Raw genomic sequence first — 22,025 nt, 5'->3', positions numbered from 1 at the left:
TGGGATCGGGGCGGGGGAATCCCCTGGGATTGGGGGGATCCCTGGGATAGGGCTGAGTGGGATTGGGGCAGGGGGGATCTCCTGGGATCAGGGGGATCCCTGGGATAGGGCTGAGTGGGATTGGGGTGGGGGGATCCCCTGGGATCAGGGGGATCCCTGGGATTGGGCTGAGTGGGATCGGGGCGGGGGGATCCCCTGGGATTGGGCTGAGTGGGATTGGGGTGGGGGGATCTCCTAGGTTCAGGGGGATCCCTGGGATCAGGCTGAGCGGGATCGGGGCGGGGGGGACCCCTGGGATTGGGAGGATCCCTGGGATCAGGGTAATCCCTGGGATCGGGCTGAGCGGGATCAGGGGTGGGGGGGTCTCCTAGGTTCAGGGGGATCCTTGGGATCGGGCTGAGCGGGATTGGGATGGGGGGATATCCTCTGGGATTGGAGCAGTGTGGGATCAGACGGGGATCCCCTGGGACTGGGGGGGATCCTCGGGATCAGGACTGTGTGGGATCGGGGCTGTGCAGGGTCATGGGAGGGAACCCTCCAGGGATCGCCACTGTGCGGGACTGGGGGGATCCCACAGGGGTGGGGCTGTGCGGGATCGGATCCCCCAGGACTGGGGTTGTGCGGGATCCACAGCCTGCGATCGGGGCTGTGCTGGGATCTCCCCTCCCTCCAGGATCCCTCCTGTGCCGGGATCTCCCCGTTGCCCCTCCGCCTGTGCAGGATGCCGCCCCTCCTCGCCCCACGGCAGGGTGTCAGCCCCCAGGGATCCCCCCGGCGCGGGAGGGATCCGGCTGCGGGGGGCAAAGTCCCCGTCCCCCAGGGCGGGGGCCACGGCTGCTACCGGGATCCACTCCGGGCAGGATCCCCAGGATCTTATCCCCGGTGCCCACAGGTGGCGGATGCGCTTGCCGGGGGCCATGCGGTTGGTGCGGTTCCGGGGTGCCGGGAGCGGCGAGCCCCGGTTGGGGCTGGAGGAGGCGGCCGGTGGGGGCCTGGTGGACCTGAGCGCGGCGGAACCGGCGCTGCCCCGCTCCATGCGTGCCTTCCTGGAGACCGGCCAGAGCGGCCTGGCTGCCGCCCGAAGGTGGGTGCCACCGCGCCGGCGTCACCAGCACCGCCACCGGCTCCGGCGCTGAGCCCCGCCAACCATCCCGCAGGGCGCTGGAGTCCGGCCGGCACCGGCTGCCGCGGGAGACGGTGCGGCTCCTGGCGCCCGTCGGGGACCCGGAGAAGGTGATCTGCGTGGGGCTCAACTACCGCGACCACTGCCTGGAGCAGGACGTGAAGATCCCCAAGGAGCCCATCATCTTCAGCAAGTTCCCCAGCGCCATCATCGGGCCCTTCGATGACATCGTGCACCCCCAGGAGAGCAGCGTGAGTACCCCCGGGACCCCCACCCTGTCCCCCGCCATGGGGTGCAGCCTCGGCACCCCATTTTCTCCCCCCAGGAGGTGGATTGGGAGGTGGAGCTGGCCGCCGTCATCGGGAAGAAGGGACGGCACATCGAGGTAACCCCCCAAACACCGTCCCCCTCCTCCTTTCGGTGGGGTCTGTGGGTGTCCCCCCGCTTAAGCAGGTCCCCATTGTCACCCCCGCCAAGGAGTCCTCGGCCCTGGACCACGTCGTGGGCTTCACGGTGGCCAACGACGTCAGCGCCCGGGACTGGCAGATGAGGCGGAACGGGAGGCAGTGGCTGCTGGGGAAAACCTTCGACACCTTCTGTCCCCTGGGGCCGGCTCTTGTCACCAAGGAGGCGGTGGCAGGTGGGGACGGGACCGGGATGGGACCGGGACGGGACCAGGACGGGACCAGGGCTCTTTCCTGGCTAACACAGGAGCCAGCGGGTGCCAAATCTGCCCAAAAGCATCCGTGTTTTTCCCAAAAGTGGGGGTTCACGGTGGTGGGGGTCCCAGGGCCCTGTCCCAGCGTCGTCCCCCCCACCGTGTGACATGTCCCCTCCGTCCCCGCAGACGTCCACAACCTGAGCATCCGCTGCAGCGTCAACGGGCGGCTGATGCAGGACAGCAGCACCAGCCAGCTCGTCTTCAGGCTGCCCAAACTCATCGCTTGGGTCTCCCGGTAGGCGCAGGGGGGGGCCCCGCTCCCCAGGGGATTGGGGGGGCCACGGCTGACACCTCCCGTCCCCCTCCCCAGGTTCGTCACGCTGGTCCCTGGGGACATTTTGCTGACAGGAACCCCCCCCGGGGTGGGGGTCTTTCGGAAGCCCCCCGTGTTTCTTAAGGTAAGGGAAAGGCCGGGGGGGGGCTTGAAATAGGGCTGGGGTGCCAGAGCGGGGACGTAAAGGACCCCGTGGGGGACAAGGTGAGGGGGGGGCTGCCAGCATCTCCCTGCCCCTCGCAGAGAGGAGACGAGGTGCAGTGCGAGATCGAGGAGCTGGGCGCCATCCGCAACAAGGTGGTGTGAAGACGGAGACGCCAAATCTCGCCCCGATTCAGCTGCCTTCCCCCCACACACACACACTGGGTCCCGTGGGATTCAATAAATCCACGAGCCGGGTCAGGTACCTGCTCCCAGGTTTATCGGCACGGCGGCTACGGCTGGGTGAACTGCTGGATGAAGGCTTCCAGCTTTCCCTGGCTCGCGCTGGAGCGGAAAGGCTGGGCGAGGTGGAGCAGGGGTCCGGCGGGGGTCCGCACCTCCTCCAACACCTGGGGAGGGAGAGCAGCGTCACCGGGGTGGGGGGCACCTCGAGGCCGGGGGGGGCTGGCAGAGCCTGGCCACGCTTACCCCCATCTCCTTGAAGGTCTGCAGAGAGCTGAGGGCCACGCTCCTATTGGGGAACTCTGGAGGGAGAGAAATCCCGGAGGGAGCACCCGCATCCCACCCTCTGGGCACCCACAGCCCGGCTTTGGGGGGGGGTGCTGACCCCAAATCAGGGGGGACGCCCCATCTGTCCCCCACCCCGACTCACCAAAACCGCCCTCCTCGGCCAGGAATTGCAGCAGCGCCTCCACGTAGGCTGTCTCTGGGGTTGGGGAGAGAGGGGGGAGTCAGACTCCTGGGGGGGCACAGCCCCTCTCCGGTCTCAGTGCAGAGCCAGGGCTGCAAGGCAGCTTCGGCTGTGCCTCAGTTTCCCCAAGAGCCAAGCCAAGGCGGGGCTGGTGCGGTTGGAGAAGCGGTTGCCCACCCCAGGGGGGTCCTACCGGGCTGGGGCCAGCTGGGTCGGTCCAGGAAAGCCACCGCTTTGGCGTAGGTCCTCAGCACGGGGTTCAGGAGCCGGCAGAGGAAGAGGAGGAAGCCGGGTGAGCCCTGGGGCTCGCTGAGCTGGACGGGGGAAGGCAGAGTTTGGTGAGACCATCCTCACCCTGCCACTGAGGCAGCTGGGGTGCGTCGGGGGACACCCCAAGTACCTTGAAACAGCGCTTGGGGACCTCGTCCTCGCTGTCACTGTCGCTGTCGGTGAAGTCCATCCCTGCCCAGGGCCGTCGCTTGCAGAAGGGCCGTGGGGCCAAGTCGCAGACCCAGCGCTCGCTCTCCGGCTGTGGGGAAAAGCCGGGTGCGGGGACCTTTGACGCCACCCCGCAGGGACCCCGGTTCCTCGTCCCCTTCCCAGCCAAGACCAGAGGGTGCAGTAAGGGCTGAGCCACCCATCCCCAGCGCGGGGAGGGGGTCCCGGGGGGGACACCCACCTCTTCAGTCTCCAGCAGCCCACACAGGAGGAGCTTGTCCACGATGTCCTGGCTCCGGCAGTCGAGGGGCTGGCAGGGCTGGGGGAGAGGAGGAAAGGGGCTGGCAGGGAGCTGCACCTCCCCACAGCCACGCAGGCAGCGGTGACAGGCCACTTCCACGCGATGGCAGTGCCACCCTGCGCCGCCAGCCCCTACCTGGAGCCCCAGGAGATTTGGGGGCAGCAGCCGGAGCAGCTCCAGGGTCTTGCGGAGCAGCTCATCCTGGCTGAGCACGATGCCAGAGGGTCCGACAGTCGCTCCCAAGAAGGGCAGCATCTCCAGCAGCAAGGCATGGATGGCACAAGCTGCCGGGAAAGCGGTGTCACCAATTCCCCCTGTGTCACCGATCCCTGGTGTCACCGATGCCCCACGCCTCGCTCCTCACCTCCCACCGCCTCGCTGGCGAAGACGGGCAGGATGGCAGCGCTGTGGTGAGCCAGCTCCCTCAGGGTCTCCGCCGAGGCCTCAGGGACCACCAGGATGTCACCAATGGGGGACAGGCGATAGAGGGTGAGGTGGGCCCTGAGCAGGACGAGGCTGTGCTGCACCAGGGCGCGGAGCTGCCCTGAGAAGCCCACGTCGCGCTGGCGCAGCAGGATCTCCTCCAGCAGCCAGGCGAAGTCCCGCATCAACCGGGAGAGGAAGACGCCCTGGAGGAAGAGGAGGATGAGGGGGGGGAGCCTCTGGAAATCTTGCTCCAAAAGGAAAAGAAACCTGGACACCTCCTCGTCTCACCTCCCGGTGCTTGTGCAGCAGCAGCGCGGACGTGATCCCCACAGCCATGACGGCGGAGCAGGCAACGCTGTCTGCAAGGGAGCGGGAGACGCTCGTTAGCCATCGGGCGATTCGCCCCCCACCCCGAGCCCAAGGGGAAGAGAAGGGCAGCGGTGGTGACATCCCAAGGGATGCCACCCAGCGGGTGCTGGGGTGCTTTGCTCCCCCCCGCCACCCCCCAGTTGTTCACACTCTTCATTTCCAGCCGGGGAACACGTGCTGCCAGGCCGCCATCACCCCGCTGGCGGCATCACCGCAGCACGCCAAAATAACCGGTAACGGCACAGCCGCCTCCGTGCCAGCGGGAGCACGGAGAGGCCGTCACGAGGGGTGACCCTGGCAGGACCGGGCGAGCGTGGCTGACCCGCAGCCCTGCACGGACAGGCAGACAACTGGAGGACGGACTCCCGCCTGCCCCAGCAGACCCCTCACCGCTCAGGCAGTGCAGGCCCAGCTTGGTCAGCAGTATTTCCTCTTCTGCCTCTAAGCCGGCAGCTGTTGCAGGGCCGGGACTCCAAATCTCTACCTTCTTGCCGTCCAGCTGGCTGGGACTGGAGAAAACGGGGCGAGAGGCATGAGGAAGCGGGGCTGGGAGCAGACGTCGGAGACAAGACGCTGCCCCGAGGCTCGGCTCCTGCTTACCACGTGCCGAGGACGGTGGGCAGCAGCGGCTCCTCCAGCGGCTTCCCCGTGCAGCTCTGCCTGATGAGGTTTTTGGCCGCAAACTCCTGGGAGTGAGGACAAACGAGCCTGTCGGTGGTCGTAGCCCTCGGCACCAACAAGCTAGCTTGATCCCTTGGATCCCCAGGGCACACGAGCGCTGCCCCACTGTCCCAGCACCCCCCAGCTTCCCCTAAAGGTGGGCTCACCGGATCCCCTGGGGAACACCGGATCCCCTCCAGCCACCCCAAACCCTTCAGTCCAACCCACAGCCTCCAACATCACAGCAATAAACCCTCCAGGGCCGGGATGGATCCAGCCAGGAGCCCCGGCTGGAAACCCCACTGCCGTACCTGTAAGGAGAAGGGCTGGGCGAAGTCCACGCGGGCGCAGCCAAGGTTTCGGCGCATGGCCTGCCACGCCGCCCAGAGGCAAGCGCCGAGGCCGAGGGGCCGACCGCTGTGCTGGGAGGAGAGGGGATCAAAGCATTAATGGGGTGATGGGGGCGAACGCTGCTCCCCGGGGAGGCACACGGCGATTTGGGTGGTGCACCCGCGCCGGCAAGACCTCTCACCGCTCCTTCCCGGTGCAAACCGCCGGGGACCATGTCGTAGGCGATGCCCACGGGGACCAGGAGGACGTCGGGGACGGCGCCGTCCCGCATGGCTCGGTACACCAGGGCCATCCACTCCCGGGCAGGGGCAGAGAGGCGCAGGGCGACGGGGGGCTCCTCCAGGAAGATGAGCAGAGGCTGTCGGCTCCTCAGCACCTCCTCGACGTACTGGTGGGGGAGACGGGGTGAGGCTGGGGGGTACCGGCGGCACCCTGTGGATGCACAGGAGCTGCCGGCATCCGTTGCACAGCCAAAAGGCTCAGCCAGCCCATAGAGCTGGCCCTAGATGCCTTCGCCAAGCGCTTTCGGAGCTTGGGGGGATGTTGCACCCCTCGCAGCACCCCGGGCTGGACCTACCGTGGCCAGGACAGCCCCCGGCAGCCCTTCATCCCGGTTGCTCGGCGTCTGCTCCATCCTCGAAGGCAGGAAAATCCCTCCCAGGCGGCTGAGCAGGGCTCTGCGGGGGAAAGAAGACACCACGGGTGCCCACCTTGCATGGAGATATGTCCCCCCAGTTCCCCACCACGGCTCAGGGGCTTTGCGAGTGCCCCAAGCCGGCATCTGCCGTGCCTTACCGGAGGCGAGGGCTGCAGACCTGGCCACCCACCGTCACCCTGGGCACCCCAAGCCCCTGGGAGAAGAGGAGGAAGGACAGGAGCAGCCCATCCAGCTGGGATTTGTGCGTCGAGAGGAAAACCAGCGGCACGCCGGGCTGCAAGGAAGGCAGCCAGGGCTCAGCGCACGGCATGCCGGCAGCGAGGCGTGGGGCCGAGAGCGGTTCGCTGGGCTCCCTACCGTCCTGGCGGCCCTCAGCACCATCTCCAGCTGCCCTCGGTGGAGCTGCACGCTGAGGAAGAGGCGGTTCAGGAGCTTGAGCAAAGCCCAGTGGAACAACCTGCAGGAAAACAAGCAAGTGAGCAACCCTGCGGGGGCCGTGCCTGCCCCCAAACCCTTCCGAAGACCTTCTCCAGGCCACCCTTCCCTGCCTCAGTTTCCCCACCCAGGCAGCAAATGGGGTTGCATGAGACAGCTCGACTCGAAATGTCACTTCTCAGCTCCCATAAAGCAAATAAACAGCTTTACAATAAATTAAGTTAAAACATTAAAGGCTGAATGTGACAAGACCACCCCCTTCTCCCCCCAGCAACAAAAGCTGAAGTCAATTACCCCTCCATCTCCCCGTCCTCCCGCACGCTGTTTACGGGAAGGATCCGAACGCTTTTATCCCCTGGGTAATTTCTTCCCTTTAAATACTTCAGACTGCTCAGAGGGTTCTTTTATTACAGCTCAATCAGACAAGCAATTAGGCTACAATGCAACCTTTAATTGCCAATTTCTCAATGACAGGAGGAAAAAAAGAAAGGAGGAGAGAGAGACAGAGAAAGGAAAAAGTTCCCTTTTGCTTTGCTTTCCATCCTCCCAGTGTTGGTTTTTTTTTTTCCTCCCTCCCTTCTCCACTCCGGTGTCAGATTCCAGCTCCCTGGAAGGAATTGGGGGAAATATCCCCAGGGAGCTGCGCGGGACCCCAGGGGCTGCCTGCCCTGCCGGTGTAGCCCTGGGCTCTCTGCACACGCATCCCCAGAAGGATCCCCACGGATCCCCCAAAGGATCCCCATGGATCCCCCAAAGGATGGCTCATGGGAGCGAGGCACCGAGCCACCCCTCAAATCCCATCCGAAGGGGCTTAATACATAAATTAAGAGTGTGAGAGACCTGGAGTGGAGGAGAGGGACTGGGAATCCCCCAGCCAGGAACTGGGATCCCTCCAGGAGGAGGTGGGAGATGGCCGTGAAGAGGGATCCGCACCCACCACCCTCCCCGGAGAGGGAGCACAGACCTCAGCATGAGAAGGGAGAGCGGGGCCTGGATTTCAGCCAGGATCTTGAGTATTTTCTCCTTCCACCTCCGGTGGGATTCACCATCCCCTCTGGAGCCACGGGACCGGCCGGTAGTGACATCCCGTACCCTGCAAAGAGGGGATGGAGAGGAGGTGGGAAGCACGAGGCAGAGCGAGGGGTTAAAAAGCATTCTGCGTTACAGTAATTACAATGTACTGGCTGCCAGCCTCGTGCTGTGTAATTACCGATGACAACGAGTTAGGTGACAGTTGCCTGACAAGGCCACGTCACCCCCCTGATGCTGCGTGCTCGGGACGGGGCGACACTGGGAGAGCCTCGGCAGCGTGCCAGGGCAGAGCCCGGAGACGGGAGAGCCGGTTCCCCACCGAACCGGGGCATCGGCCCCTTTTGGGGGTGCCGAGCTCAGGGGGAGCGGCTGCAAAGCCCCTTCCTCGGGGTGAGCTGTGAGGAGGTGCTGGCACATTTCTTTCTGCCGGGAGCAGACGAGCGCATCCCTCGCTCCGGCGACCGAATGGGATCCCACAGGATTGGGGGATGAGGCTGCAGGACCCAGGTCCTGCCAGGGGTGAAGGTAACCCCGGAGAGCCCCTCCGGCTGCTCCCACCTACCTTTTGCTGCGGCAGATCCTTGCCGGGAGGTCTCCAGGGGTGTCAGCAGGAACTTTCCAGTCCCAGACAGCAAGGAAACCGCAAACCCTTCGGACCAGCCAGCCCCGGTACCTGGGCAGGGAGACAGACAGCGACATCCCAGTGGTTAGAGGCTTTTCCAAGGTGCTCAGCCTCCCTCAAACTGGCTGTTTGCAAGAATTTGAGATTTTTCTCCCCATTTTACAGCTGGGAAAACGGAGGCACCAGGAGAGTGGTGCTCCCAGCCACCCCGGTCCTCGCAGCATCGCTCCTCGCATGGGAAGAAAACCTGCAATTGCTAGAAACACAGAGGATGCTGCAGAGGTCCCAAATCGGGGACTTTTTCAAATCTGCCCCCGAATCAGAGCCAGACAGCACCTGACAGGGATGTAAGTGAGGTTTTAGATATCACAGAGCACGCGGCAACCCAGCGAAAGGGCTGCAGGTGGCTGGAGAGGGACGCAGGAGCTTCAGACCTTCGTCTTTCCGCTCGTGATCTCAGCCACCCATCACCGGGCTCTTTTTAGCCATCCCGCAACTCCCAGAGTCGCTGCGAGCGGAGATGAATTATTCAAAGAGTTTGAAAGCTGGAGCTGGGATATTTCAAGCTGAATGGAGTATAATGACCCAATTTGGAAAAATACAGCGCAAAATTGCTAAGCCACCAGGGACTGCTCTGAAAGGGGAGAGGAACCGAAGGAGTCCAGCACCTCCGGAACAAAAAAAATAAATATATCAGGCATTTGGCAAGGAAGCCGCTCCTGGGCTCCACGTCAGGGCCGGAGGAAAAGGCTGGTTGACACCAGCTGGAGGTCCAGAGTTAGGGCCCGTGGGGAGGAGGAAGAGCAGGAGGGGTTGGGGAAGAAGCCATTTCGCTCTCCCCAAGGGCCCGGAGCCAGGCTCGCTCCGAGCGCTGCGTGCGTGAGCTTGTCCTTGTGCCGAAGCCAGAGAGGAGAACGAAAACACCCCCAGCCGCCCCCCCCCCCCCCAAGCTCTTCCCAACAGCATCAAGATACCAAGTTTTGTTTAAAAAAAGAAACAACCCCAAATCCTCCACTCTGTGGCCGACTTCTCCTCCCAGCCTGAACGCGCCGGTAGCCAGAGGAACAGACGAAGCCCTTTCCCCTCTGGAAATGGAGATGCGGCTTCCAGCCTTCCAAAATATAATTAACATAACTCCTTCTTGGACTAATTAGGGAGCAAGGATGATGGAGAGGTGTCCCCACACTCCTGCGCAGCAGGGGAAGGGATTTCCATGGGGATTCGGACAAAAGGGAGAACAAAAGCTGGGAAAAAAGTGGATTGCCCAGCGTTCCCCGGCACAGAGCTTGTCCCATCCTCACCGTGTGTCCTCCTCCGTCACCCGGATGGCATTGCGGAAGCCGAGAGAGGAGAGCTGCTTGTGGTAGAAACCATCCTGGAAGGAGAAAGCGAGGTCAGCTCTTATGGCAGCAGCGGGTCTGCTTTTGAAAGAGGGGGAAAGGTTTTGGCTGCGCCTGCCCCGCTCCAGCCCCCAGCCCTCCTCCTGGGCACACGAGACCCTTCGGATGGGGCTTGTCCTCTTCGCCAGCACCCAGGGATCCCAAACTCTCTTCCCAGCCAGCTCTGGGAAGCCCAGAGCTTCCAGAGCCACATTCTTACCCAGCTCTTCGGGGTGCAGGTCTGGCAGCAACGCCCCGAGAACGGACGGTACTTGCCCAGAAAAGGGATGAAAATTTCCAGTTTCTGCCCCGAATCGCAGACCCAGGTTTTCATCTGAGGAGGGAAAGACAGACAGGGAGGAGGGAAGGATGGCACGAACCCAGCTTGCCCTGGAAATACCAAACGTTGGCAAACGCTCCCCAAAATACACTCGCGCTGCGGGGAAAAGTCCCGTTACTGGGCTTACTGGGGAGAAATAAAGGAAATTTATCTGGGATCGAAGGGGCAGATGCAAAGGGGAGACTCAACCCCGCCCCGAGGGGATGCTCCCCACCTCTCCGGCCAAGAAGTCACCTTCGTTTCTCCGCCGCTGTCACCGGAGGAGCGTGGGGAGGCAGATCCAGTGGGATCAGTGCCCCGGGGGAGCTCGGGCAGCGGGTTCTGCGCAGGGATGAGCCCTCGGAGACGTGCCTGGCACCAACCCACGGAGCTCAGCTGGAGAGACATGGGCAAGAGGGGGTCAGCGAGAGCTGGGGAGCGCGCGGAGAGACCCCAGACCCCTCGTCCCCATCCCACCTGCAGCGACCGAGACTGGCAGTGAGCAGAAACCCTTCCACCACCATAACCAGAGCTGTGGGGCAATGGGGTGACACAGGATGGGACCTGAGGGTGCTGAGGGGGAGGAACTGAGCCCCTCTCCCCACGTCAGGCCTTTGCAGGGAAGGGACCTGCTCCTCAGCGGGGAAATGGATGGTTTATAGCACAAAAAGAAAGGGGGGAGAAAAAAAAACAACCCAGCAACCAACGCGCCAAAAGCCCTCGGGAAAAGAATTTATTCTTCGTAATCGAGCTCCGGTGCCGCTACAAATGACTTTTCCCTCCCACACCCTCCTCCCCCCGGCAAGAAGATGCCAATCTGTACCCAAAAACCCCGCAGCGCCCGTGCAGCCTGCCCCGAAACGCTGAGATCCCGACCCTCGGCCAGCCTCAGCCCCCCCAAAATCGGGCTGGGGGCACCCACCGGTGCTGGGAGAGGGGCTGCTTGTAGGAGAGGACCCCCCCCCTGCAAGGTATCAGGGGGTTTTAAATCACTCCCTTGGTTGTGGGGTAGTTTTAAGGAATTTTATTCCCCAAAAAAAGAAAGGAGGGAGGAAGACAAAACCAAATTGTTATTAAAATGTTGCTGGGGGGTAAAGAAAAGCGAGACTGGAGGGAAGGAAACCCCAGCGAAATTTGGGAGCCAGCGGGAATCACCCCACACAGCGTGAAGCTGCGACCGGATTTACCGGGGGGGTGATCGTGGTGTGGGGGGAACAGTGTCACCCCTCCTTGTTTGGGGATCGCAGCGTCCCCTCAGTGCCCGTCCTTGTCCCCAGGGAGTCACGTACCTCCGGGATGGGCTGTCACGGGTGGGGGGATGGCGCCGGCAGCCCCCGGCGTGGGGTCGGGGTGGGGGGATGTCCCCAAACCGGGGAGGAGAGGCGCTGGGATGATCGTCCGGTGTCCCCTGTGCAAAAAAAGAACACAGAAATGGGCAGAAAGTCTTAATTTGGAAGGTTTCGGTCACTCGGAGGGGGCTGCTGGCAGGGGACACCCCCCCGTGGGCCCCACATGCTCTATAGGGCTTTCAGGGTGGGTAATACACCCCAGACGGACCCCACACACCCTATAGGACCTGGGGTTGGGGGGTAACAGATCCCACACGCCCTGTAGGGCCTTGGGGGGGGGGGGTAACACCCCACATAGGCCCCACACGCCCTATAGGGCCTTGAAGGGGGGGTAACACAGCCCACACAGGCCCCACATGCCCTATAGGGTGTTGGGGGTGCAAAATACCCCACATAGGCCCCACATGCCCTATAGGGCTCTGAAGTGGGGGGTAACACACCCCATACAGGCCCCACATTCCCTATAGGGCCTGGGGGGGGGAACACACTCCACATGGGCCCCACATGCCCTATAGGGCCGAGGGACGGGGGGAAACACACTCCACATGGGACCCATAAGCCCTATAGGGCATTGGGGGTGCAAAACACCCCACATAGGCCCCACAGGCCCTATAGGGCCCTGAAGTTGGGGGTAACACACCCCATACAGGCCCCACATTCCCTATAGGGCCGGGGGGGGGGAACACACTCCACACGGGCCCCACATGCCCTATAGGGCCTTGAAGGGGGGGTAACACACCCCACACAGGCCCCACATGCCCTATAGGGCTGGGGGGGGGGGGGAACACACTCCACATGGACCCCACACGCCCTATAGAACCCTGAAGTGGGGGGTAACACACCCCACACAGGCCCCATGTTCCCTATAGGGCCTGGGGGGGGTAACACACCCCACACAGGCCCCACATGCCCCACAGGGCCTGGGGGCAACTAACCCCCCCCAGACCCCCCCGCAGGCCTCGTCCCCGTTCCCCCCCCGCCTCTCACCCGCCGCAGGCCCGGCCGGACCGTCCCGCTCCGCCCCGGGGGGAGCCCGGCCCTGAGGGGCGGCGGGGGCCGGGCCTGGGACCCCCCCCGGGGCCTGGGACCCCCCCCGGGCCTGGGACACCCCCCCCCGGGGCCTGGGACACCCCCCGGGCCTGGGACCCCCCCCGGGGCCTGGGACACCCCCCGGGGCCTGGGGGACCCCCCCCCCGGGGCCTGGGACACCCCCCCCCCGGGGCCTGGGACCCCCCCCGGGGCCTGGGGGACCCCCCCCCGGGGCCTGGGACCCCCCCCCCGGGCCTGGGACACCCCCCCCCGGGGCCTGGGACAATCCCCCCCCGGGGCCTGGGACCCCCCCCCGGGCCTGAGGGACCCCCCCCGGGGCCTGGGACACCCCCCCCGGGCCTGGGACCCCCCCCCGGGGCCTGGGACCCCCCCCCGGGCCTGGGACACCCCCCCCCGGGGCCTGGGACACCCCCCCCCCGGGGCCTGGGACCCCCCCCGGGCCTGGGACACCCCCCCCCGGGCCTGGGACCCCCCCCGGGGCCTGGGACACCCCCCCCCCGGGCCTGGGACACCCCCCCGGGCCTGGGGGACCCCCCCCCGGGGCCTGGGGGACCCCCCCCCGGGGCCTGGGACAATCCCCCCCCCGGGGCCTGGGACAATCCCCCCCCCGGGGCCTGGGACACCCCCCGGGGCCTGGGACAATCCCCCCCCCGGGGCCTGGGACACCCCACCCCGGGGCCTGGGACACCCCACCCCGGGCCTGGGACAGCCCCCCCCCGGGCCTGGGACAGCCCCCCCCGGGGCCCCCAGCCCCTGTGCCCTTTGTGGACCTTTGTCCCCCCTGGGGCCGTGGCCCCCACCCCGGTCACCCCCTCGGCCCCCAGCCCCGTCACCCCCAGGGACATCAGCCCCAGCCCCGTCCCATGTCCCCGACACCCCCAGGCGCTGTCCCAGCCCCGTCGTGGGGTCCTGTCCCCATCCCCGGTCCCCATCGCCCTTTGGGGACATCGGCCCCCTCCCCGGTCCCCATCGCCCTTTGGGGACATCGGCCCCCTCCCCGGTCCCCATCGTCCCCGGGGACACCACCCCAGCCCCACCATGGTGTCCCAGACTCACCCCCATCCCTGTCACCCCCAAGGATATCAACCCCAGTCCCATCACGAGGTCCCGGCCCCATCCCAGGTCCCTTTGGGGACATCGGCCCCATCCCCATCCCCGGTCCCCATCGCCCTTTGGGGACATCGGCCCCATCCCCGGTCCCCATCGCCCTTTGGGGACATCAGCCCCATCCCCGGTCCCCATCACCCTTTGGGGACATCGGCCCCCTCCCCGGTCCCCATCGCCCTTTGGGGACATCGGCCCCCTCCCCGGTCCCCATCGCCCTTTGGGGACATCGGCCCCATCCCCATCCCCGGTCCCCATTGCCCTTTGGGGACATCGGCCCCCTCCCCGGTCCCCATCGCCCTTTGGGGACATCGGCCCCATCCCCGGTCCCCATCGCCCTTTGGGGACACCAGCCCCAGCCCCGGTCCCCATCGCCCTTTGGGGACATCAGCCCCATCCCCGGTCCCCATCACCCCCAACCCCATCCCTGTCCCCCCCTCCATCCCGTGTCCCCGCCACCCCCATGGCCGTCACCCCAAACCTCCAAACCCTCCAGGGACCAGCGAGGAACCGGGGAGCCCAAAGGGGCTGAATCTGCCTGAAAACACCCCAAAAAAAGGCAACGTTTTTCACCTGCCTGCCGGGGCCGAGCTGCAAATCTGCCTTTATGTGCAGCTGAGAGCTTTTATCCCTTAATCGTCCTCTGGTGGGGAAATAATAAGGGGAAAAAAAGAGGAGAGATGAGAAAAAAGTGGGGGAAAAAAAAGAAAATACGAGAAAAAAGGAAAAAAAATAAGAAAAAACCTTATTTACTTGGAAGGGAAGCGGAGGAGGGAGAGCGCGGCGGGGCTGCTGCGATCCCCCCGGGGTTTGGGGCGTTTTCAGGGGGGGTAAGAAAGAAGGAGGGAAGCGTTTTGGCCGGATCCTGCCTGCTCTGAGCCCGTCTTCTCCGAAAACGGGCCCGTTCGCACTTTTTGTAGCTTTTTCTCACTTTTTTCCTTCGCTTTTTCTGTCTTTTTCGTGGTTTCCGGGGGACCCCAATAACAGCAAAGCGCCTTCGCGCTGCGTCTCCCATCAAATAGCGCCGAAACGGGGAGATGTCGGGCAACTCACCCCCTTTTTTATGTTAAATTTTTCAAGATTTTCAGCATAAATCGGCTGCCGTGGCTCCCTGCCCCGCGCCGCGGTGGCTATGGTTACCGTATCTTCCCTTCCCCGGTTTTTATTGCTCTGCCGTTAAACCCAAATACAAATAAAAAGCTTTCGCAGCCGTTCCCAGCTCCTTATTTTTAAATATTTGAACGGGAAGGCGCATTTTTTTCCCCCGTAAAGAAATCAGTTCCCCCCCGCTGGCTTCGCGCCTGACCTTTCCCTGCCGCCGAAAGTGGCCAAATTTTGTCAAAACTCCCCAAAATAAACCAAAAGATCGCGGGAGGGATCAGCCCAGGCGCCGGCGCCGGGAGTTTTGGCTCGTCTATCATATTATTATGATATTTCATCATATAATTAACCGGTGTTAATTAAAAGCCCTGCCCCGGGGGCAAGCCCTGGACCAGCCCCAGCAGAAAGCAGGCTGAGTCCTGGCAAGAACTCATTGCACCTCACAGCGTCATCCAAGCTCCCCGCGAGGGTTTCCCACGCCAGTTTAAGGCAGCGCCTTCATACTGGTCCCAGTTTAGGTCCTGAGCATCCCCCCTTCCCAGCTCGAACCCAGAGCAGCGCCCGGGGGAGGACGTCAGCAATTAATTTCTGCTTAATTAACCCCCCCCCCCCCTTCCGCTGCTTCCCCAACGCTAATGAGGGGATGTCAATTATTCCGGCGGCGATAACGCCGGGGTTGGGGGGTCAGCGGCACAGCGGCTTCACCGCGGGGGTCAGCTGCTGCCCCGAGCGCCGCGGGAGGGGGAATAACCCCCCCCCCAACCCCATTTTAACCCATTTTAATCTATTTTTCAGCAAAAATCTCACCCTACTTAAATTTCCATGGCCCTTTTTTTGCAGCAAATCTGTTCCCGCTGAATATATGGGGGGGTGGGGTGGGGTGGAAATTAAGGAATCGCCATGGCAACCCATGGGCTGTTTTGGGGGGGTTAGTGGGGAGTGGAAGGGGGGAGAAGGTTGGGGGGTGTAGAACTGGCAGCGCTGGGGGGGGACGGGGTGGGCAGGGGGGTGTCGGGTCCCGCTGGGAAGAGACTGTATCCATGGGGCCGTGCCCAGCCCCATGGGGCCACCCGCATCCCTGTGGGACCATGAACATCCCCACGGAGCCATACAAATCCCCGTGGGACCATGGCCAGCCCCACAAGAACATGCTCAGCCCCACGAGAACATGCTCAGCCCCACAGGACCATGCCCAGCCCCACGGGACTGTGCTCAGATCCCCACAGGACCATGCCCAGCCCCACAGAACCATGCTCAGATCCCCATGGGACCTTACCCAGCCCCACACAACCATGCCCAGCCCCACAGGACCATGCCCAGCCCCACAGAACCATGCCCAGCCCCACGGGACCATGGTCAGATCCCCATGGGACCTTACCCAGCCCCACACGATCATGCCCAGCCCCATAGAACCATACCCAGATCCCCAGGCCCATGTTCAGCTCCACAGGACCATGCTCAGATCCCCACAGGACCATGCTGAGCCCCATAGGACCATGTTCAGCCCCACAAGACCATGCCCAGCCTCACAGGACCACATTCAGCCCCATGGGACCATGCCGAGCCCCATAGGACCATGCCCAGCCCCATGGGACCATGCTCAGATCCCCATAGGACCATGCCCAGCCCCACACGACCATGCTCAGATCCCCATGGGACCATGCCAAGCCCCATAGGACCACGTTCAGCCCCATAAGACCATGCTGAGCCCCATAGGACCACATTCAGCCCCACAAGACCATGCCCAGCCCCACACGACCATGCCCAGCCCCATGGAACCATGCTCAGATCCCCATAGGACCATGCCCAGCCCCACACGACCATGCTCAGATCCCCATGGGACCATGCCAAGCCCCATAGGACCACGTTCAGCCCCACAAGACCATGCTGAGCCCCATAGAACCACGTTCAGCCCCACAAGACCATGCCGAGCCCCATAGAACCACGTTCAGCCCCACAAAACCATGCCGAGCCCCATAGGACCACGTTCAGCCCCACAAGACCATGCCCAGCCCCATAGAACCACGTTCAGCCCCACAAGACCATGCCCAGCCCCATGCCCAGCCCCACACGCCCATGCCCAGCCCCACAGGACCCCACACCCCAACAAGACCACACCCGGCCCCACATCTCCCCCTTCCCACGACGTGGGGTGCGAAGCGGCCGACTCGGGCGCAGCCGTGGGGCAGAGGAGCCGCAGCGGGATGCGATGCCGAAGGCCGGGAGCGGGTCCAGCCGCCCCGGGGCCGGGCTGGCGGGGGTCCAGCGGCTCGGCGTGCGCAGCCCCGCGGCCCCGGCCCCGTTCACACGACCTCTCCCACCCCGAGCATCCTCCCAGCGCGCCGGGACGGGCCAACGGCCGCCGGTCGTGCCGGGCTCGCAGGGGAGGAGGAGAGCAGCCGGGCTGGGAAAGGGCTTCCCAAAAGTTCAGCTGGTTTGGGGGTGGGTGGAGGTGAAGTCCTGCAGTGGGGCAGGGAGATGGGGCTGTCCCCAGCCACGTCCCCCAGTGATATACTGCTGTGGGGCACCGTATACTGGTGTGGGTCATCGTGCCCTGGTGAGGGTCATCATGCACTATCGTGAGTCACGATGCACCAGTGCGGGTTGTGGTGGACCAGTGTGGGTCACGATACCCCGGTGTGGGTCACGATGCACTGGTGTGGGTCATGATACCCCAGTGAGGGTCACCACACGCTGCTGTGGGTCACCGTGTGCCATCGTGAGTCATGGTACAGCAGTCTGAGTCACGACACGCTGGTGTGGGGCACAACACGCTGCCATGAGTCACGACACACCAGTGTGGGTCGCAATACCTTTCTGTGGGTCGCGAGACCCTGTCACAAACAACAATACACCAATGTGGGTCCCGATGCTCCACCGTGACCCGTGGTTATACCTGTGTGGGTCACGATACCACGGTGTGGGTCACGATACCACGGTGTGGGTCACACTGGTGTGGGTCACAACGCCCCAACGTGAGTCACAACACCCCAGTGTGAGCCACAACCCATGAACCGCCTCCCCCCCTGCAGCCCCTGACATGTGTCACCCTCACCGCGGGTGAGCAGCACAACCCTATACGAGACACCCGCGAATCCCCACCCCACCGGCGTCCCCCGACGCCAGGTTCTGTCCCCGTCCCCCCGTCGGGTTGAACGTCCTCGGTGCCGGCAGCTGCAGAGATTTATTCTTTGGGGCTGTTTAGGGTGTTTTTTTTAATTATTATTATTTATTCCTTCCCGGGCGCTGCCATAAATAACCGCCCCCTCCCAGACATCGTGTTCCCGCTCCGCCGGCACACATTCCTCCCGGCCGCGCTGCCGGCCGTCACGGGCCGCCGCTCTTGTCCCCAACGGTCCCCTGGGATGGGGGAGAGGGACGCACACCCCCCAGGCCCCCCGCCCCGTCCCCTCCTTGACAAAAAGGGACATTTTTTCTTATTACAAAATACCTTTTATTGTTAAAAGGCCGCAGCTCTGCCTCGGGTGGTGGTGGGGGTGTCTGCCAGGATGTCACCGGCCTTGGGGACGGGCTTGCGCTGTGGTGGCACATGTCCCCCGCCCCGTGTCCCTGGGGGTCCCCGTGGGAAATCTGGCAGCGAGAGAAGGCAGCGGGCAGGCGCCAGCAGTGGGGAAGAGGGGAGAAAACCCCATCGTCGCTTTGGGGGCTTAAAACCGCTCCCCCCTGCCCCAAACCCAAGGGATGCTCCGGGCGGCGAGGGCAGCCGGGAGGAGGAAGAAGAGGAGGAGGAAGGGGGATAGCCAGAGCCCCTCACCGGAGCCCCTCACCAGGGCGTCGGGGCTCGGCGGCGGCAGAGGAGGCGTCGGAAAGCCTTGCGGAAGTCCTGGTTGAAGACGGTGTAGATGACGGGGTTGAGGGAGCTGTTGCAGTAACCGATCCAGAAGAAGAACTGGAAGACGCCGTCGGGGACCTTGCAGCGCCGGGGACAGAGCGCGCCCAGGCTGTAGAGGAAGAAGAAGGGGAACCAGCAGAGGACGAAGACGCCGATGACCACGGCCAAGACGAAGGTGAAACGTTTCTCCCGGTTGACCTGAGTCTTCCTCCTCCAAGGGTTCAACGCCGGCGGCCGATGTGCCAACACCACCCGCCCCGTCCCGGTGGCCAACGTGTCCCTGGGGCGTCCCCCGGGCTGCGGGGACGTCCCTGCCCCGGGGTTGGGGGACGTCGGGGGCTCCTCGGGGCTCAGCAGCGAGGTCCTGTCCGCCGGCGGGCAGGTCCCCGGGGGGTCCGCACCGGCTGGGGGGGTGACGTTGGGTGGCACTGATCCCGGCGGTTTGGTGCTGGCGGGGCGGGAGCGGTGACGGCGTTTGGCGATCAGGTAGATGCGCAGGTAGACGAGGATCATGATGAGACACGGGGCGAAGAAGGAGCCGACGCTGGAGGAGAGGACGTACCAGGCCTCCTCGTTGAGCTTGCACTGCGGCCGCCCTCCCGCCGCCGCCTTCTTCTCCCCCTTGTAGACCAAAGGCGGGAGGGAGATGACGGCGGCGATGGTCCAGACGATGAGGATGCTGCACTTGATGCGCCGCGGCGTCCGCTTGGCGTTGTACTCGATGGCGCGGCTGACCGACCAGTAACGGTCCAGGCTGATGGCGCAGAGGTGGACGATGGAGGAGGTGCAGAAGAGCACGTCCAGAGCCAGGTAGATCTCGCACCACGTCTTCTCGAAGTACCAGTAGCCCAGGAGCTCGTTGGCCAAGGAGAAGGGGATGATGAGAGTGGCCACCAAGATGTCGGCGGCCGCCAACGACACCAAGAAGAGGTTCTGCGGCGCCCGCAGCGAGCGGCTGCTCAGCACGGCCATGATCACCAGCACGTTGCCCGTGATGGTGAAGAGCACCAGGAAGGTGATGGCGGCGGCGATGGCGGCGGTGGCTTGCACCGAGTAACCGCCCTTGGTGCCCTCCATGGTTCCGCCGGCTGCGGGGTCCGGCTGCCGGCGCTCAGCAGTGCCCCGGGGTGCGGGAGGACGAGGATGTGGGGTGCTGGGGGATGCCGGTGCCTGTTGCCATGCTGCCTACTGGGCTGCCTGCCCTGCCTGCACCCCTGCCTGCACCCCGCCTGCGCCCTGCCTGCACCCCGCCTGCACCCTGCCTGCACCCCTGCCCTGCCTGCACCCTGCCTGCACCCTGCCCTGCCTGCACTGCTGCCTGCACCCTTGCCTGCACCCTGCCTGCGCCCCTATCCTGCCTGCACCCTGCCCGCACCCCTGCCCGCACCCTGCCCACACCCTGCCTGCACCCCTGCCTGCACCCCTGCCTGCACCCCTGCCCGCACCCTGCCTATTCTGCCTGCACCCCTACCTGCACCCTGCCCGCACCCTGCCCGCACCCTGCCTGCACCCCTGCCTGCACCCTTGCCCGCACCCCTGCCCGCACCCTGCCCGCACCCTGCCCGCACCCCTGCCCGCACCCTGCCTATCCTGCCTGCACCCTGCCCGCACCCTGCCCGCACCCTGCCTATCCTGCCTGCACCCTGCCCGCACCCTGCCCGCACCCTGCCCGCACCCTGCCCGCACCCTGCCTATCCTGCCTGCACCCTGCCTGCACCCTGCCTGCACCCTGCCCGCACCCTGCCCGCACCCTGCCCGCACCCCCGCTGCCGCTGCCGGTGCCGGTGCCGGTGCCGCGGGCTCTGCGCTACCGGGCGCCGCCTCCGCGGGGTTTTAAGCGGGCGCGGGGCGGGGGGGACGGACGGACGACACACACACACACACACACGACTGAGCCACCGCCCCCGGGGCGGGACCGGGCGGCACCGGGGGGACAGGCGGCTGCCGGCGGGACCGGGCTCCGCTCCGGGCTCCGCTCCTTCCCCCGCGTCCCCCCGGGCACCCCTGTCCCTCCCCGGCACCCGCGACCCTTCCCCAGCACCCACATCCCTCCCCCAGCACCCACATCCCTTCCCCGGCACCTCCATCCCTTCCCCGGCACCTCCATCCCTTCCCCGGCACCCACATCCTTCCCCAGCACCCACATCCTTCCCCAGCACCCACATCCCTCTCCCGGCACCTCCATCTCTTCCCCAGCACCCACATCCTCCCCCAGCACCCACGACCCTTCTGCCCTGGCACCCACCTCCCTTCCCCAGCACCCACATCCTCCCCTGCTACCCACGACCCTTCTCCGGCACCCGCATCCCTTCCCCGGCACCTCCATCCCTTCCCCAGCACCCACATCCCCCCCCAGCACCCACGACCCTCCTGCCCTGGGACCTGCACCCCCTCTCCAGTGCCCACATCCCTCCCTGGCACCCACATCCCGCCCTCCCTCAGCACCCACATCCCTTCCCCGGCACCCACATCCCTTCCCCGGCACCCACGTCCCTTCCCCAGCACCCGCGTCCCTTCCCCAGCACCCACATCCCTTACCCAGCACCCAAGACCCTCTCTTTCTGGCACCCACCTCCCTTCCCTGGCACCTCCATCTCTTCCCTGGCACCTCCATCTCCTCCCCAGCACCCACATCCCTTCCCCAGCACCCACATCCCTTACCCAGCACCCACATCCCCCCCCCAGCACCCACGACCCTCCCGCCCTGGGACCTGCACCCCCTCTCCAGTCCCCACATCCCTCCCTGGCACCCACATCCCGCCCTCCCTCAGCACCCACGTCCCTTTCCCAGTACCTGCATCCCTCCCTGGCACCCACATCCCTTCCCCGGCACCTCCATCTCTTCCCCGGCACCCACATCCCTTCCCCATCACCCAAGACCCTCTTTTTCTGGCACCCACCTCCCTTCCCCAGCACCCACATCCTCCCCTGCTACCCACGTCCCTTCCCCAGCACCCATGTCCCTTCCCCGGCACCCGCGTCACTTCCCTGGCACCTCCATCTCCTCCCCAGCACCCACCTCCCTTCCCCAGCACCCACATCCTCCCCTGCTACCCACAACCCTTCCCCAGCACCCACATCCCTTCCCCGGCACCTCCATCCCTTCCCGAGCACCCATATCCTCCCCCAGCACCCATGACCGTCCTGCCCTGGGACCTGCACCCCCTCTCCAGTGCCCACATCCCTCCCTGGCACCCACATCCCGCCCTCCCTCAGCACTCACGTCCCTTCCCCAGCACCCACATCTCTTCCCCAGCACCTCCATCCCTTCCCCAGCACCCAAGACCCTCTCTTTCTGGCACCCACCTCCCTTCCCCAGCACCCATGTCCCTTCCCTGGCACCTCCATCTCTTCCCCGGCACCTCCATCTCCTCCCCAGCACCCACCTCCCTTCCCCGGCACCCACATCCTCCCCTGCTACCCACGACCCTTCCCCAGCACCCATGTCCCTTCCCCGGCACCTCCATCCCTTCCCGAGCACCCACATCCTCCCCCAGCACCCACGACCCTCTCGCCCTGGGACCTGCACCCCCTCTCCAGTGCCCACATCCCTCCCTGGCACCCACATCCCGCCCTCCCTCAGCACCCACGTCCCTTCCCCAGCACC

General features: G+C 65.0%; 3 protein-coding genes across 3 annotated transcripts; 1 reads left to right on the top strand and 2 right to left on the bottom strand.

The window, feature by feature from the left end:
* The first annotated feature begins 899 nt into the window (after positions 1 to 899).
* Positions 900 to 2,516, top strand: LOC132321308 (fumarylacetoacetate hydrolase domain-containing protein 2-like). Its single transcript, XM_059834821.1, has 7 exons — positions 900 to 1,084; positions 1,158 to 1,374; positions 1,449 to 1,508; positions 1,601 to 1,763; positions 1,971 to 2,079; positions 2,155 to 2,242; positions 2,362 to 2,516. Exons 1-7 carry the CDS (start codon positions 900 to 902, stop codon positions 2,422 to 2,424), a joined length of 885 nt encoding a protein of 294 aa, XP_059690804.1. The 3' UTR covers positions 2,425 to 2,516.
* On the bottom strand, positions 2,513 to 16,043 carry GPAT2 (glycerol-3-phosphate acyltransferase 2, mitochondrial). Its single transcript, XM_059834820.1, has 21 exons — positions 15,944 to 16,043; positions 9,863 to 10,032; positions 9,565 to 9,638; positions 8,204 to 8,314; positions 7,574 to 7,702; positions 6,532 to 6,631; positions 6,312 to 6,448; positions 6,094 to 6,193; positions 5,698 to 5,904; positions 5,477 to 5,587; positions 5,106 to 5,191; positions 4,896 to 5,014; positions 4,425 to 4,495; positions 4,075 to 4,339; positions 3,846 to 3,994; positions 3,651 to 3,728; positions 3,372 to 3,500; positions 3,165 to 3,285; positions 2,939 to 2,986; positions 2,749 to 2,804; positions 2,513 to 2,669 (listed from the first exon to the last, which is right to left on the bottom strand). Exons 1-21 carry the CDS (start codon positions 16,041 to 16,043, stop codon positions 2,553 to 2,555), a joined length of 2,478 nt encoding a protein of 825 aa, XP_059690803.1. The 3' UTR covers positions 2,513 to 2,552.
* A 2,283-nt stretch (positions 16,044 to 18,326) lies between these two features.
* ADRA2B (adrenoceptor alpha 2B) lies at positions 18,327 to 19,495 on the bottom strand. The gene has a single exon (XM_059834822.1). The coding sequence runs from the start codon at positions 19,493 to 19,495 to the stop codon at positions 18,350 to 18,352; it is 1,146 nt and encodes a 381-aa protein (XP_059690805.1). The 3' UTR covers positions 18,327 to 18,349.
* Between the last annotated feature and the right edge of the window lie 2,530 nt (positions 19,496 to 22,025).

The sequence above is a fragment of the Gavia stellata genome, unplaced genomic scaffold (assembly GCF_030936135.1).
Source record: "Gavia stellata isolate bGavSte3 unplaced genomic scaffold, bGavSte3.hap2 HAP2_SCAFFOLD_259, whole genome shotgun sequence".
Taxonomy (NCBI): Eukaryota; Metazoa; Chordata; class Aves; order Gaviiformes; family Gaviidae; genus Gavia; species Gavia stellata.
Note: the sequence above shows the minus strand (reverse complement) of the source record. Positions and strands in the feature narration are given on the sequence as shown.

Excerpts from the sequence above, each read along its gene's own strand:
- LOC132321308 (XM_059834821.1), top strand. The coding sequence starts at position 900 with ATGCGCTTGCCGGGGGCCATGCGGTTGGTGCGGTTCCGGGGTGCCGGG. Across the intron at positions 1,375-1,448 it reads TGCACCCCCAGGAGAGCAGC|GAGGTGGATTGGGAGGTGGA; the intron begins GTGAGTACCCCC and ends TTCTCCCCCCAG. Across the intron at positions 1,509-1,600 it reads AGAAGGGACGGCACATCGAG|GAGTCCTCGGCCCTGGACCA; the intron begins GTAACCCCCCAA and ends ACCCCCGCCAAG.
- GPAT2 (XM_059834820.1), bottom strand. The coding sequence starts at position 16,043 with ATGGTCCTGTGGGGATCTGAGCATGGTCCTGTGGAGCTGAACATGGGC. Across the intron at positions 5,015-5,105 it reads CCCACCGTCCTCGGCACGTG|TCCCAGCCAGCTGGACGGCA; the intron begins GTAAGCAGGAGC and ends CGTTTTCTCCAG. Across the intron at positions 2,805-2,938 it reads ATTCCTGGCCGAGGAGGGCG|AGTTCCCCAATAGGAGCGTG; the intron begins GTTTTGGTGAGT and ends CTCTCCCTCCAG.
- ADRA2B (XM_059834822.1), bottom strand. The coding sequence starts at position 19,495 with ATGGAGGGCACCAAGGGCGGTTACTCGGTGCAAGCCACCGCCGCCATC.